The sequence below is a fragment of the Neophocaena asiaeorientalis genome, unplaced genomic scaffold (assembly GCF_003031525.2).
Source record: "Neophocaena asiaeorientalis asiaeorientalis breed wild unplaced genomic scaffold, Neophocaena_asiaeorientalis_V1.1 scaffold606, whole genome shotgun sequence".
NCBI lineage: Eukaryota > Metazoa > Chordata > Mammalia > Artiodactyla > Phocoenidae > Neophocaena > Neophocaena asiaeorientalis.
This window is the reverse complement of record NW_020173687.1, coordinates 6,173,728-6,188,477: the sequence shown is the minus strand read 5'-3', so window position 1 is coordinate 6,188,477 and position 14,750 is coordinate 6,173,728. Positions and strand designations below refer to the sequence as shown.

Here is a 14,750-nt window from a genome sequence, read left to right as displayed (position 1 = left end):
CAAAGCAAAATCGATAAAGGGAAAGCGCACAGGTGGCGGGGGGTGAAGTAGCAAGGAAACCAGGCTCAAGCTGCTGAGAGTCCCCTCCCAGAGGTCACACGGGGCACCCTTAATTCCTCCAGCAGCGAGCTGTGACAAACACATGGGCAATGTTGCCGGTTAGGGCAACTCTTGAGAGCCTGGCCCCCAGGGTCTTCACTGGGGCCGATCATGCAGGCAGCCTCTGTGTGGCCTGGACCAAAATTCCAGACTCTGCAAAGGAGAGCAGGCATCCAGCATGAATCACATCACTTGTACAAACAGTTTAGGCCCTGCACCATTCTTATCAACTCTGGGGATGGTGAAAACCCTCCTCAAATCCAAATTCCTATCCAAGCACCAAAGCCAACTTTGCAAGCAGGACTTTCTAGGGAGATTAGTCAGGCCTGTTATGTCAACTCTCCTGCACAGTCAAGGGGCTTTTCTTACAGCCTCACAAGCAGCTTATGTTTCATCTTTGCATCATTTCCTCACATCCCTCAAGTCCCAGGGGCTATGCAAAGGTGGGCCCATGTGATGCTGTGCACGTAGTGGGTTTGCATCAAAGCCAAAGGAAAAAAAATCCTGAACATAGGAAGCCCCAATCTTTTACAGTATCTGTGTAAACCTGACCAAGCTTTGCCTCAGAGGGAGACCTTATCTTTACGATATTGGACAGCAAACAATCCCGCCCTTCTGCTCTGGAGGGAGAGGTTATCTCTGTCTTCCAAGGGAGTTTGTTACAAACATCCTGGAAAGGATAGTCTAGAAAAAAAATGTCAAGTCAATGCCTCTGCTCAGAAGATGTGCAGAAACACGAGAGACCCTTGGAGCTCTGTGTCCCAGCTGGAGCCCCTAACAAAGTTAGCAATGGTGTTAGGAGGAGGGGTTGCTCCAGGGAGACACCAATAATTGTTTACTCCAGGGGGCAAAATGATGTTTTACACATGAGTGATAACAAGATGTATCTATTAAGAGATTACTATATTCCAGACACTGTTCTAATGCTTTAGATGTTTTAGCTCATTTAGTCCTTTAGAAGTGACATAGTCTCCAATAGGTAATGAACAGGTCCCAAATGGTTTCAGAATACTATGTATGTATGTATGTGAGTGGAGAGATCAAGCAATGGAGAGATAGAGCCAAAGAGAGAAAGAGAGAAACACACACACGGATCTGGAGCTATATCTATATATATTTCCTCTTTTGAGAACAGTTCAAACCAAGGACCTTTGTCAACAAAGTACAAAACCATTGGGTTTAAAATAATGAAAACTGCTGCTCTTAGCTAAATGTGTTTCCTTCCTTTTTTTTAAAAGAGAGCAGTTGTGGGATGAGTTTCCACTGATTAATTCAATAGGATAATTCCTTCTGAAAAAAAACTGTAAAGTAGGATAAAATCATGTCTTTTAGCTTTCAGCAACTTTTGGCTAAGTATTTTTCTCTAACGCCCAGACTTCTGTACTGTTTCCTCTCCAGGTAGGAAGAGGAAATGGTGGGTGGTATGGTGGTGATGGTGGTGGTAGCAACTTGACCTCAATTAAGTTCAATTTCATCAGGAAGATGGAAATGGTAAGAAGCCTTGTTTAGCGATCTCCTAGTGTGATAAGCACTGTGGACCCAAGCACCCAGTGGCAACTATTTTTCTTAACAAAGCATCTTTTAAAAACTTTATGTTCTTCCCAGGTATGCACCCCATGTCTCCTGAAGCTGCCCCTTTGCAAAAGTTGCCCATTTATGTAGGTTATTTGCTAATGCCCTTTTCCTTTCATTCATTCAACATTTATTGAGCACCTCCTATCTGCCCAGGCCTCTGCTGATCACTAGAGGTGCTGCAGGGGCCAAAGCAAAGGCTCTGCATCATGCAGCTTTCATCCCAGCTGAGGGAGATGGAAAACCAGGGCCAGAACCAGGTGAGGTGAGTGAGGCACTCTCTTTGGATGGAAAATGTAAGGGGGGCTCCCCCAAAACTTAGTAATCAAGATAAATTATACTTTGATGCCATATTTTAAAAATCTAAATCAATGCAAAAAATCCATGGTGAACAAGATATCAAAATTTAAATTTATAACACGGTATCAGTGGTGGGAGGTGCAAGGAAGAAATTAAATCAAGGTAGCGGGTAGCATGATGGAGGAGACGTGCTCTTTTAGATGGAGAGGTCTGGGAAGGTGACTCTGAATAGGGGACCAGGAGCTGAGTGATGCATCACTTAAGGGAGCTGGTCTGGCAAACATGGGGAAGAGTGTTCTGGAAAGGGAATAGCAAGGTGAGTGCCCAGAGTAGACGTACACCTGGAGAGTTCAACGGAGAGGAGCATGCCCGTGAGGCTGGAACTGAGTGAGAGATAGAGAAGAGAGTGACATGAGCTGAAAGGAGTAGCCAGGGGCCACTTCATGTAAGGCCCATATAGTCCTGGAATATTTTGTTTTCGGCCGCACCGTGCGGCCCGTGAGATCTCAGTTCCCCGACCAGGGATCAAACCCGCACCCCCTGCAGTGGAAGCTCGGAGTCTTAACCACTGGACTGCCAGGGAAGTCCCTCCTAGAATATTTTCAATATTTCACTAAAACTGCAAACACAATGTAATTTTTGTCCTGAGTTATCTCAGCAATCAATTCCATTTTCTACTTTATTTTATTTTAACCATCTTTGGGTTATCCTCCCAAGTGTAACCTTAAATGAAGCTGTGAAATTCTTAAAGAATCCTAGCACAGAGTTGTGGTTTTTTTTTATGCTAACTCTTAAAGTGAGTTACTCTGCATATCAACTTTTTCCAGAAAGAATTCTTATTATTTATGTTATTTATTTATTTTTGGCTGTGTTGGGTCTTCGCTGCTGCACGTGGGCTTTCTCTAGTTGCGGTGAGCGGGGGCTACTCTTCGTTGCAGTGCGCGGGCTTCTCATTGTGGTGGTTTCTCTTGTTGCGGAGCACGGGCTCTAGGCACGCGGGTTTCAGTAGTTGTGTCACGTGGGCTCAGTAGTTGTGGCTCTTGGGCTGTAGAGCGCAGGCTTAGTAGTTGTGGCGCACGGGCTTAGTTACTCTGTGGCATGTGGGATCTTCCCGGACCAGGGCTCGAACCCGTGTCCCCTGCCTTGGCAGGCGGATTCTTAACCACTGCACCACCAGGGAAGTCCCTCCAAACAGAATTTAAAACTGCACCTCTGGAGAGCACATGGGCAGAGCTAACCGGAAATCAAACCCTCAACAGTTTAGAAGTCTGAAATATTTGGGAACTATAGTAACTCCCAGTAGAAGCATTTAAAGTATTCTTAGCCTGGGCCTCGGGAAGTCATGAATGAAATACATACACGTATAAACTGTAGCAAATTTCCTACATGCTTATGGATATTCTTCTGCGGAATAAGTCCAAAGTTTTCATCAAATTCTCCAACAGGTCCAATGACCCCAGAAAGGTTAAGGAATACTGATTTTGCTAGAGGGTAATGTTTTTCTCTTTCATGATTTCATTCCTCTCCTGCCCTTCAAGTTCACAGTTTGATCCAAGGATCAAAGTTGTCACCAAGGATCCTCATAAGGGAATATCCTTTACTGGTTCATTCAGCAAAGGCAGTGGGAAGAAGCAGCAGATAACGAACCTGCTGCCCAATGCGCTGGAAATGAAATGGCTCAAATCAAATAAAGCACGGAATACAATGCCTGACAGCTCTCAACACAAATTAGTTGCTACTGATGATAATAATCAACTTAGCTGTGTATAGTCTGCAACAAGAAGTACCTTAGAGACCAATACTCTAAAAAAAGAAACCAAGGAGGAAGAGAAAAAACATCCAGCTGCCTGAACTTTAATGCCCTCAGAGTCATCACCATTGGGAGTCATCAGCAGCTTTGGGGGGAGAGGTCAAGGATCCTGGCATCTGTGGTTAGATGGGCCTCATTTGAGGAAGCCCCTTCCTCATCTCCTACTCCTACTTCCTTGATGTGTGACCCTGACCCAAGACACCTTGGACATCTGAGCCTCAGGTTTGTCCTTTGGGAAACAGAAGGCATTACACCCCCAACTAAGGTTGTGAGGACAGAAGGAAAGAATGTTTCCAAATCTCCCAGTGTAGGTAGAATCATGGTTCGATAAAGAGCAGCTATTTTTTTTTCTTTTTTTTTTTTTTTTTTTGGGTACGCGGGCCTCTCACTGTTGTGGCCTCTCCCATTGCGGAGCACAGGCTCCGGACGTGCAGGCTCAGCGGCCATGGCTCACGGGCCCAGTCGCTCCGCGGCATGTGGAATCTTCCCGGACTGGGGCACGAACCTGTGTCCCCTGCATCGGCAGGCGGACTCTCAACCACTGTGTCACCAGGGAAGCCCAAGAGCAGCTGTTTTTGTTTTTTCTGCCCCAAATGAATTCAGTGAGGGGTAGATATACTTGTCAGAAAATAGCACTGGTTTGAGAGTCTGTCTAAAGATCCTTGGGTTTTTGCTATTCTCTGATTTTCTGTCCATTGCTGTAAGAGAAAACTAATCTTAGAACCCATTCCCAGCTCTCACTGACTAGCTGTCTGACCGTTGACGAGTGCTTCGATCTTTCCAGCCTTCTGTTTCCTCCCCTAGAAATGAGATTCTAGGTGTACTCACCAGTTTTAGGGGCTGCTTGTCACCTCTCTCTGAATGAGCCTGTACTTTCTTTTGGTTTATTGACTACTGAATAGTGAGTGTGCCAAAGACTCTTCTAGGCACTGAGGATGCAACAGGGAATAAATCAAAGTCCCTAGGGAGTTTACAATTCTTGTCATGGGCATAAAGATAAATCATAAGCCAATGAGAGGCCAGCTGATTAAAGGGCTTATTTTCTTTTAATTCCCATTAATTGCAGTAACAGATAACCCAATCTTATAGCCCTTGAAGTTTTCATATCCACATACACTTTGTTTTCTGCTCCCAAGTGGGGAATATTTTCTGTTTAACTTTGGTCAACGTGGTAACATCCATTCATAAATGGTCGGCTTTACTTGCAGTGGATAAGCTTTCCCCTAATATTTGTAATAATTAAAGGAACAAATGGAGAGATGGTCAAGAGCATGAAAGCAGACAATCATGGATTTTAACAGGGGTTTTGCAAGGGATTTGTGTTCTCATTATAGATATGATACAGCCTGTCTCTTCAAAACATCAGTGTACGTTTTATAACTATACCTGAGTCTGTTAATTATACCTCCTTTATCCTTTAATTTATTTTTAATTTTTTTATATACCTGCGTTTTAATAAGTAAAATACTTTTGCCTGGGCTTCAGTCTGCTGTGAATGAAATGTATACATGTACAAACTGTGTGCACTATTTCATATGTATAAAATATACATGGCAGTATCAGAAAGTTTCAGGCCTTAGAGAATCTTACTCCCCCATAATCTCACATAATATCACTTCAAAGGATTTGTTGTGAGTGCTTAGGTCACAACTGATGCTCACTAAAAAGATACGTTCTCTTTTTGAACACATGAACGTTAACTGAAATAACAGTTCCATCCATATTCATCACTAATTGCACGAATAAAATGCAGCCCTTCCCTCCACGAGCTCCCCAGCCTACGGATGTCTGCCCAGAGTCAGACAGGCTGGGGCCCGACGGGCTGCCGCGAGGGAGTGGAAGAACGCTCCGCACCCTGCTTGGCACTCGAGGCCCATTCAGCGCTTTGCAGCCTCTCCCGCCTTGGGGCGAAGCCCAGCGCCTAGCGATGTTCTCCATGGCAACCAGGGCGGGGCAAAAGCCCCACCCACTCCACCCCACCCCACCCCGCCGCGTTGCGACGGGCGTTTTGCGTCACTGCGGCGCGCCGGAAGTGACTGCTACAGTCGCTAGGCAGCCCGGAAGTTGCGGCTGTAGGGGTTTACTTTGGACTCTGACTCCCGGCTTGCGATGGGTTGCGACGGGGGAACAATCCCCAAGAGGCATGAACTGGTGAAGGGACCGAAGAAGGTTGAGAAGGTCAGTGACATGGGTCCAGTGGGGCCCGGGGGTAGTGGGGCACGCGGACGCCCCCAGGGGACGAAAGGAGGTGGGAGGGGGAGCCAGCGGGTTTCCACACGCAACTGTGCTCATTTATCCCTTTCAGAGAACTCAAGATTAACCACAGTGTTAATAACGGGCCTCTATTGAGTGCGTGCTGTTGCTATTCACCCGGCAGTGCGCATAATATGGGGTATCTCGTGTAATTCTCAAAACAGCTCTACGGGTACATACTGTCAGAAGACATGGACATTGAGGCTCAGGAGGAGAAAGTTGTAAAGCTAGTAAGTGGCAGAACCAGGATTTGAAGTCTGTCTGCTGCTAGTAACAGTGATACAAATGGCTGCTGTTTGTTGAGTTTTGTACACACTAACCTCGTTTTCTCAGTGAAGTCTTCTCAAACCGTTACCTATGAGATCAGGTCCTTATCTCTTTTTTTTTTTTTTTCTCTTCTGCGCTGAGGGGTATGTGGGATTTTAGTTCCCCGACCAGGGATCGAACCCGTGCCCCCTGCAGTGGAAGCGCGGAGCCCTAAGCACTAGACTGCGAGGGAAGTCCTCAGGTCCTCCTCTTTAAAACTATCTAACAACCATGTAGACTGCTTTCAGGTTGATTAATGTTGATCTCAGAGGATGGTAAGCTTCTGGTGGCAGAGCCTGCACCTTTTACCCCCTCTACAACTAGCATAGCTCCTGGTGCAGTAGATATAGTGGATAAATGAATGAGTGAATAATCCCTAATTCTCACCAGTAATTGAGCAAATTATGTATTATAATTTCCGCTACTAACAGGGAAATTGAGTCAGTAGCGTGACCAAGATCATGCAACTGGTAGGTAATGAAACCAGGATTCACATCCAGTTATTCAGGATTTCAAAGTTAGCACTAGTAATTACTTTTTAATAATAATAGAAGGTGTGTAAAGCACCTAATACAAGTGGCTGGCACATTGTGGATGGTCCATGAGTCTCCATTCAGCAGCCAGAGAAGTCTTTTTTAAAGATAAACTCCACATATCAACTGTATTTAAACCACTCCAGTGGCTTCCCATTGTATTCAGAAAAAGAATCCCACAAGACCCTGTGTGGTCAGACAGGGTCTGATGTAATTACCTCATCTTCTGCCCTTCTCCAGCCCTTTCATTCTGTTCCAGCTACATAGGCCTTGTTCCTCAACCTGGAGTATAATTTCCTCAACCTGATATGTTCTTCACTGAGATAGTCATATCATTTGGGTTTTGTTTTGTTTTTTTAACATCAATCAGTTCTTTACTCAAATGTTATCTCAGTCCACTGTAGCCAAAATACATCTCACTTCTGATCACTCTATCCTCTTGTGCTGCTTTATTTTTCTTTCTTTAAATAAAAATTATTTATTTATTTATTTTGGCTGCGCCGGGTCTTAGTTGCAGCATGTGGACTCTTAGTTGCGGCATGCATGCGGGATCTAGTTCCCTGACCAGGGATCGAACCCGGGCCCCCTGTGTGGGGAGCGTGGAGTCTTACCCACTGGACCACCAGGGAAGTCCCTACTTTTCTTTATAATGATTATCACTATATTTGTTCTTGTCTCTTTCCTATATGGACAGGGTCCTTGTATGTTTTATTTCTGTGACCCCTGTGATGTGTCTGCCACACAGTAGACACCCAACAAATATGTGGAATTTGAGAGTGAATGAACACCCAGGAGGATGGAGCGTACCCTCTAATCATACCAACATGTGCAGACATTAATGCTGGGTAGTTACCACTTGTGTGCGAAAGCTTTTACCCAAAGAGTATTCAGCTCAGTTTTGTTAACTTGTGCCCAGAGCTGAAGAAGTAGCTAAATGAAAGGCTTGGCAAAGAATAGGTGTCAGAAGGGGATAGAAAAGAAAAAGGGTGATCTGAAACAACTAGAGTGCCCAGGCAGGATGGAGTTTTATTATCCTTATTCACTCAACAAACACTTATTAAGTGCTTACCGTATACACCATTCTAGGCCCTGAGGATGCAGCAGGAAACAGAGTCCAGCCCTTGTAGAGCTTACATTTTCAAATAGATAAATAATAACATTTGTTGATCACTCATGTGGTATGTTGGGTCTGGCCCAAAACATTACTCAAATTTGATACCTTGCCCTGAAAAGAGTGACCCTAGAATAAATGTTTTCAGAAGTTTTGGGGGGACCAATTTTTAAATTCCTGGGCAAGGAGTAATCTGGAAAGTAGATCCTAAACTTGCTGAACATGGCTTTTTATTTTTTTTAATTGATTTTTTGTTAGCTGCGTTGGGTCTTCGTTGCTGCGTGCAGGCTTTCTCTAGTTGCGGTGAGCGGTGAGCAGGGGCTACTCTTGGTTGCGGTGCACGGGCTTCTCATTCCGGTGGCTTCTCTAGTTGCGGAGCACGGGCTCTAGGCATGGGCTTCAGTAGTTGTGGCTCGCGTGCTCTAGAGCGCAGGCTCAGTAGTTGTGGTGCACGGGCCTAGTTGCCCGTGGGATCTTCCTGGACCAGGGATCGAACCTGTGTCTCCTGCATTGGCAGGCAGATTCTTAACGATTGTGCCACCAGTGAAGTCCCCTGCCTGGCTTTTTATCCTAGCTCCTTGGTCTGCTTGTGTGTTTGTGACCTTGACGTGTAACTTAACTTCTTGGTATGTCAGTTTCCTCAACTACAAGGGTAAACATCCTAACTCAGAAGGTTTTATGAGGAAAAGGCAAGTCACTGAAACTGCTCGGCACAGTGCCCGGCACACAGTAAACACTGAAGTAGTTGTTCCTGCAAAAATTAAATTTAAGGGAATTAAAAATTTTTTCTTCCTGTTTTCTTTCAAATGTGCCATCCTGTTACATTATTCAGGTTTGACATTTTAGGAAGAGGAAAGAGTGGGACATGGAATATTAAATAGGAGAAAATATCATTTGAGGGCTCTGGAAGGTCTCAGATCTGGATCTTTGTACTGTGGGTAATGGCTTGATATGCCACATAGTGAGCAGTTGGCAAAAAACACTTCTGTTAAATTGCTGATTTTATAAAGAATTATACAGTCTGTGCTGAACTGTTTTTTTAAAAAAATGCCTATCTTCTCAATTCTTTGTCCTTAAATTCTGCTACAACTTTGGAGCCTTTCCCATTGTTAGGAATTAACCTGTACTGCTTGTTTTCTCTGTATGGCCTTCCTAACTTACTGTTAAGATACAGGTATTAATATGTAACTAGCATAAGCAATTAATGACTTGACGTAAACTGTTTCTTTGTACATGTCATGTATAGAGAGGCCTTTATTTGACGTAGTGTCGGTTACGTGTGACTTTTTAAATCCCAACTTCGTGTGTCACTATCTTTGATTTAAAACACAAAAATCGTGGGACTTCCCTGGTGGTGCAGTGGTTAAGACTCCGCGCTCCCAATGCAGGGATCCTGGGTTCAATCCCCGGTCAAGGAACTAGATCCCACATGCATGCCACAGCTAAGGGTTCGCATGCTGCAACTAAGGAACCCTCGAGCCATGACTAAGGAGCTGGTGAGCCACAACTAAGACCCGGCGCAACCAAATAAATAAATATTTTTAAAACAAACAAACAAAAAAATTGTCACAGTGTGGTATTACTGAATAAGCCTTTATATGTGGAACTGTGGACCATGTGTCTTTCAGAGGTGAAAATTAATTGACAGGATTTTTTTTTCTTTTCTCAGGTTGACAAGAATGCTGAGTTAGTGGCCCAGTGGAACTACTGTACTCTAAGTCAAGAAATATTAAGACGACCAATAGTTGCCTGTGAACTTGGCAGGTATGGTTCCTTTACTTAATGGAGACGAGTTTTTATTAAATGATCTTAAAAAGAAGTTTAATGTATAAATGCTGTTCTTGATCCATCAAATGTGAATGATCACCAGCAAATTTGTGAAGCCTCGGTTATCATTCCCTGTCTCAGAACATACTTCTGCACTTTTCTATTCAGTTTGGTTTATTTAATCCATGGGTTGAAAACTCAGGGGCCGTTAGGAGTTAAGTTATAAAGATAAATGCATGAAGGACCCATGTGGGGTCAGTAGGGAATGGTGAGGACTGGGGGAAACTGGAGAGTTCACATCCTGTCTAAAGGGTAGCTGCAGGAATTCCCTGGTGCTCCAGTGGTTAGGACTGACTCCACGCTCTCACTGCCAAGGGCCCAGGTTCAGTCCCTGGCTGGAGAACTAAGATCCCACAAGCTGTGCTGCACGGCCGACAAAAAAGGCAAATTAAGGGTAGCTGCTATTCAGTTCCAGCCTGTTGTTACAGTTCAAGATTGTAGACTGATTCCAGAACATCTGTTTTTTTTTTTTTTCTTTTTTTCAGGGAAAGTTGAAAATGTGTACTTTTATATTAAACTTCCCAATTTAAAAAAGCCTTGTTCAGGTCACATTCAGTCCTCAGACTGCCAGTTTGTAGCCCTTTATTTAAACTAGTTTCTTTCTTTGTATGCTTTGGAAATGGTTGATACAGGATTAAATTTACTTTTTTTTAGGAGTGCAGGGCATTTCTGTTATCAGACGTAAATGACTTTGGATTGTACTCGATTTAGTCTCCTTCCTTTGGGTGAAGGTTGATTATTGCCAGAATGTTTTGACTGATCTTTATTGTTGCAGACTTTACAACAAAGATGCCATCATTGAGTTTTTATTGGACAAGTCTTCTGAAAAGGCTCTTGGGAAGGCAGCCTCTCACATTAAAAGCATTAAGGTAAGACAGGTGATTCTGAAGTGCTCCGGGGCTTTCAGTGGTTAGGGTTTATTTTATAGAATTCATGTAAATTTTAGACTGAACTTGGAAATTTGGAATTCCAGTCCCACCCAGCCACCTAATAAAGGTGTGATTTGGGGCAAGTCACTTGAAGTTCAAACCGGAAGTCCTCACACCCGTACTTCCTGGATTATAAATCTGTTGTGAGTTCATATGTGGGAAAGAACTTCGAAACTGTAGTATACAAGTTTCAAAACTTCGAAACTTGTATATTGTGCTATATAGGTTTTGGGGGGCATTATTTTTATAGTTAAAACTCAGCCACTCGAATTTTGGTTTGGAAGACACTTTTATAGAATTAGAGATTTTTATAGGTGGATAACTATTCAATCATAGTGGTTATCTCCTGCTGATTAGAGGTTCTGAAAGTTCTTTCATAAAAGTGGAAAAACAAGCTTTTTAGTAAAGGAAGTTTGTTGAGAGGACAGAATCTTTCAAATCTGGTCAGTGGGAGAAAAATCAAAGTAGTGAAGAATTTGAGAACCACCAAGCTTGACAGGTGAAAACACTCGCTGTGTATGACATGTTGAGGCCTCATGGCTAGTCAGTGGGGCGCTTAAACTAGATCCAGAGCCCCTGACTCCCAGGCTAAGGCTTTGAGTTTTTCCCTCCTTCTGTTTCTTTTTAAAATTTTTTTATTATTATAATAGGCTTTTTGTTTGAGTTCTCGGGGTAATTACAGAATATGTTTATTTCAGACAAATTAGTGATTCTGAGATGTAGCTGTCGGTAGTGCTGTAGAGGTAACCATGCTGACTGTTGCCAGGGAAGAGAATTCATTTCTCAAAAACCCATAGTAGCATAATTATCTTATCTCAAAAATGTGATTATCACTGAAATTAACTTATACAAGTCTATACTTAAAACACAATATATAATGTATGTGGTTGAACTTTTAATTTTAATGCAAAATTTTTTTTCCCAAGAAATCACAACTGTAAAGACAAAAGGATTCACATAAAACAATGCAAAGGTTATTATTACTGCAGTTAATAGTCCACAGATACTCTGAGCAGAGAACTTGATGAACACACAAGCAGGAAGCCGACCCCGTATGTGGTGGCTTTCCTTTCAAGGTGCTCAGCTGCTCTCTGGAGTGTTGAAATCAAATGGTGCGGTTAAATATGAAGAAATGCTTCTAATGCTGAAGTGGGGCTGTTAAGTCACTCCTTGTAAAACTGAATTTTGAAAACCGGAACAGCTGGATCTTGGAGTGTGACAGTAATCTCCAGCTAATATTCTGCCTTGGACTCATTAGACCATGGCCTCACAGATTTTACCGTCTAGTTATCTGTTAAATAAACGTGGCTGGTCAGTAATATGAACAGCCTCAGTGAGGCTTCATCAGCCAGGGAAGAACGTGTTCCTTTCTGGATGAAACTAATACAAAGCTTTCTTCTCTTAGTGGGGTAAATTCTCATGTCTGAAGTTACTTTGCCTTATACAGCAAAATGCTTGTAAAATAGAAATTAATTATTTGCTAGACAGTGCATTTAAAAAATTTTGTTTTCTATCACAACTTATGGTTTAATTTTATTTCCATGTTAATTGATGTTAAAGGAAAGTAGAAAAAGAGGTTTGGATGGGAAGGGACTAGAATAATAATTAAGGCCAAAGATGATCCATTTGTCAAAGGAACTCTTAAAATATTCATGTTTTTTTCACAGAATGTGACAGAACTGAGGCTTTCTGATAACCCCGCCTGGGAAGGAGATAAAGGAAACACTAAAGGTGACAAACACGATGACCTCCAGCGGGCACGTTTCATCTGCCCTGTTGTGGGCTTGGAGATGAATGGCCGACACAGGTCAGTAATGGATGTGGGCAGATGATGTGGAGTCTGGGTGAGTAATCCCAGTGCTGTTAGGATCTGTGCCGAAGCTTAATAATCACACGGATTTCTTTAAGGTGTCTTTTGGTTTGGGTAGTGCACAAGACCATGTTCATTCCCTACCAGCCACGTGTAACATGGCCTCTTTGTTGTCTGCAGCTTTCTGTTCTTGAGGTTAGGAGAACCTAAAGTAAAGAGGGAGTTTAAAATTTTGTCTTGTGACACTTAAGAGACTTGAGTTGAGTTCTTTGGTCTTCTCCTATGGGAAACAAAGTAAAGGACAGATACTTCCCATCAAACAAATCCCATTTCCTTAACAATTGCTTACAACTCTGCAGTGGAAAACGGTCTTACAGAACCTGTGTGGTTGATCGGTCAGTGAAAGGCCCGGTTGATGATGATAACTTGCTTTGAATTTGTAGCTAACAGATCCTCTGGCTAGAGCACCAGAAATCTTAAGCTTGAGATTTATATTGCAAATGTAAGTAAGTAAGTATATTTCCCCCTTAAAAAAATACGAACGTCGAGTGCATTAGTAGGTGCCTTTTTATAGGATGTCTCACTTTGCCAAAGCTTTAAACTTCTTTCCCACCATTTAGAAATATCTTTAATAGCTGGTAGTCCAGACTAAATTTCACAAGAGGAATATTCTGGGGAATGAGATTCATGTACCTAATCTTGTCCTGCTTTGTGTGTGTGTGTGTGTGTGTGTGTGTGTGTGTACGTACACTTTATTTTGAGGTGAAAGTCATAACATTCACAATCTTTTTAAAGTGTATGTTTCAGTGGCATTTAGTACATTCTCAGTGTTGTGCAACCATCACCTCCATCTAGTTCAAGAACATTTTCAGCACCCCAAAGTAAAAACCCCCTACCCATTAAGCAGTCCCTCCCCACGCCCCCTCCCCCCAGCCCCTAGCAACCAACAATCTGCTTTCTGTCCAGTGGGTTTACCTATTCTGAATATTTCATATAAAATAGAATCACACAATATGTGACCTTTTGTATCTGGCTTCCCACTTCTTTTTAAGAAAACCATGGTTCACCCCCAAAAGAGGAACTTAGCAGAAACAGACTCAACTCTGGTGTCTTGAGCAGGGGTTACCTGTAGCCTGTTGCTCCAGTTGTGGCTTGCCCTGGTTTTTTCCCTTTCATTTGCTGATGAATCTCTTCTCCTTTTTCTCTTCTTGGTTAATTGAGCTTTGCCTGTTTTGGCTTTGCCCTCTTGCTGTTAATAGGGCCTCCACACTAGAAAATTGATTTGGGGGTTAGTTTGTATATTTAATAACGTTTGTATAATAAAGATTTAAGTGTATAGAAAAATAGAAATAGGTTATTGGTATAATAAAAACATTTAGCCTTTGTTTAAAGAAAAAACAGTTCCTAAATCACTAATACTTAGTAAGCATTCATAAAGCAGGTTTTTTTAAGTCCTAAACAACATTTAATGAATATTAGTACAATGTTATTAATTTGGTTTTCATTAGAGCAATCTGCATCTGCTATAATCCCTAGGATTAAAAGTTTCTATGGAGAAATTGGAGAAAGTTTCTATGGTGAAAAGTTTGGAGAAAGTTTCTATGGTGACATTTTTTAGAGGAACATAAGAAGTAAATGTGAGGGGCTTCCCTGGTGGTCCAGTGGCTAAGATGCAGGGGGCCCAGGTTTGATCCCTGGTCGGGGAACTAGATCCCACATGCTGCACTGAAGAGTTCACATGCCGCAGCGAAGATCCCACATGCTGCAACTAAGACCCAGCACAGCCAAATAAAAAAATAAATAAAGAAGTAAATTAAAAAGAAGTAAATTGTGAAAGTGCTTTTTGCACCTTTGCCCCACCCTAGCCTCCAGTGACAGCACTGTTAGCTGTTCGGTGTCTAACGCCCCCTACAGACCTCTGCAACCCCAACACACAACACACTTCCCTGCACCTCTGCAAGAGAGACACAAATAGACATGTATGCTTCCCACCGGCATGGAATCATATTACACATATTTTGTAACCTTATTTTTTTCTACTTCTCTGTCTAATTTAAACATTTTCTTGGCCATACATACAGATTTCCTTATTCTTTTTCTTTTTTTAAATTTATTTGGTTGCATCGGGTCTTAGTTGTGGCAGGCGGGCTCCTTAGTTGCAACTCGCCGGCTCCTTAGTTGTGGCAGACAGGGTCCTCAG

At 42.7% G+C, this 14,750-nt stretch overlaps 1 protein-coding gene across 4 annotated transcripts in view; it reads left to right on the top strand.

The window, feature by feature from the left end:
* Positions 1–5,830: 5,830 nt before the first annotated feature.
* The window catches only part of RTF2 (replication termination factor 2), a 29,952-nt gene continuing 21,032 nt past the window's right edge, over positions 5,831–14,750 (top strand). For all 4 annotated transcript variants that reach the window (XM_024750282.1, XM_024750283.1, XM_024750281.1 and 1 more), the window contains exons 1-4: positions 5,831–5,959; positions 9,654–9,748; positions 10,587–10,680; positions 12,408–12,547. In XM_024750282.1, coding sequence (XP_024606050.1) covers positions 5,891–5,959; positions 9,654–9,748; positions 10,587–10,680; positions 12,408–12,547 — 398 coding nt within the window. In that variant the 5' untranslated portion in view covers positions 5,831–5,890. The remainder of the gene's footprint in view (positions 5,960–9,653; positions 9,749–10,586; positions 10,681–12,407; positions 12,548–14,750) is intronic.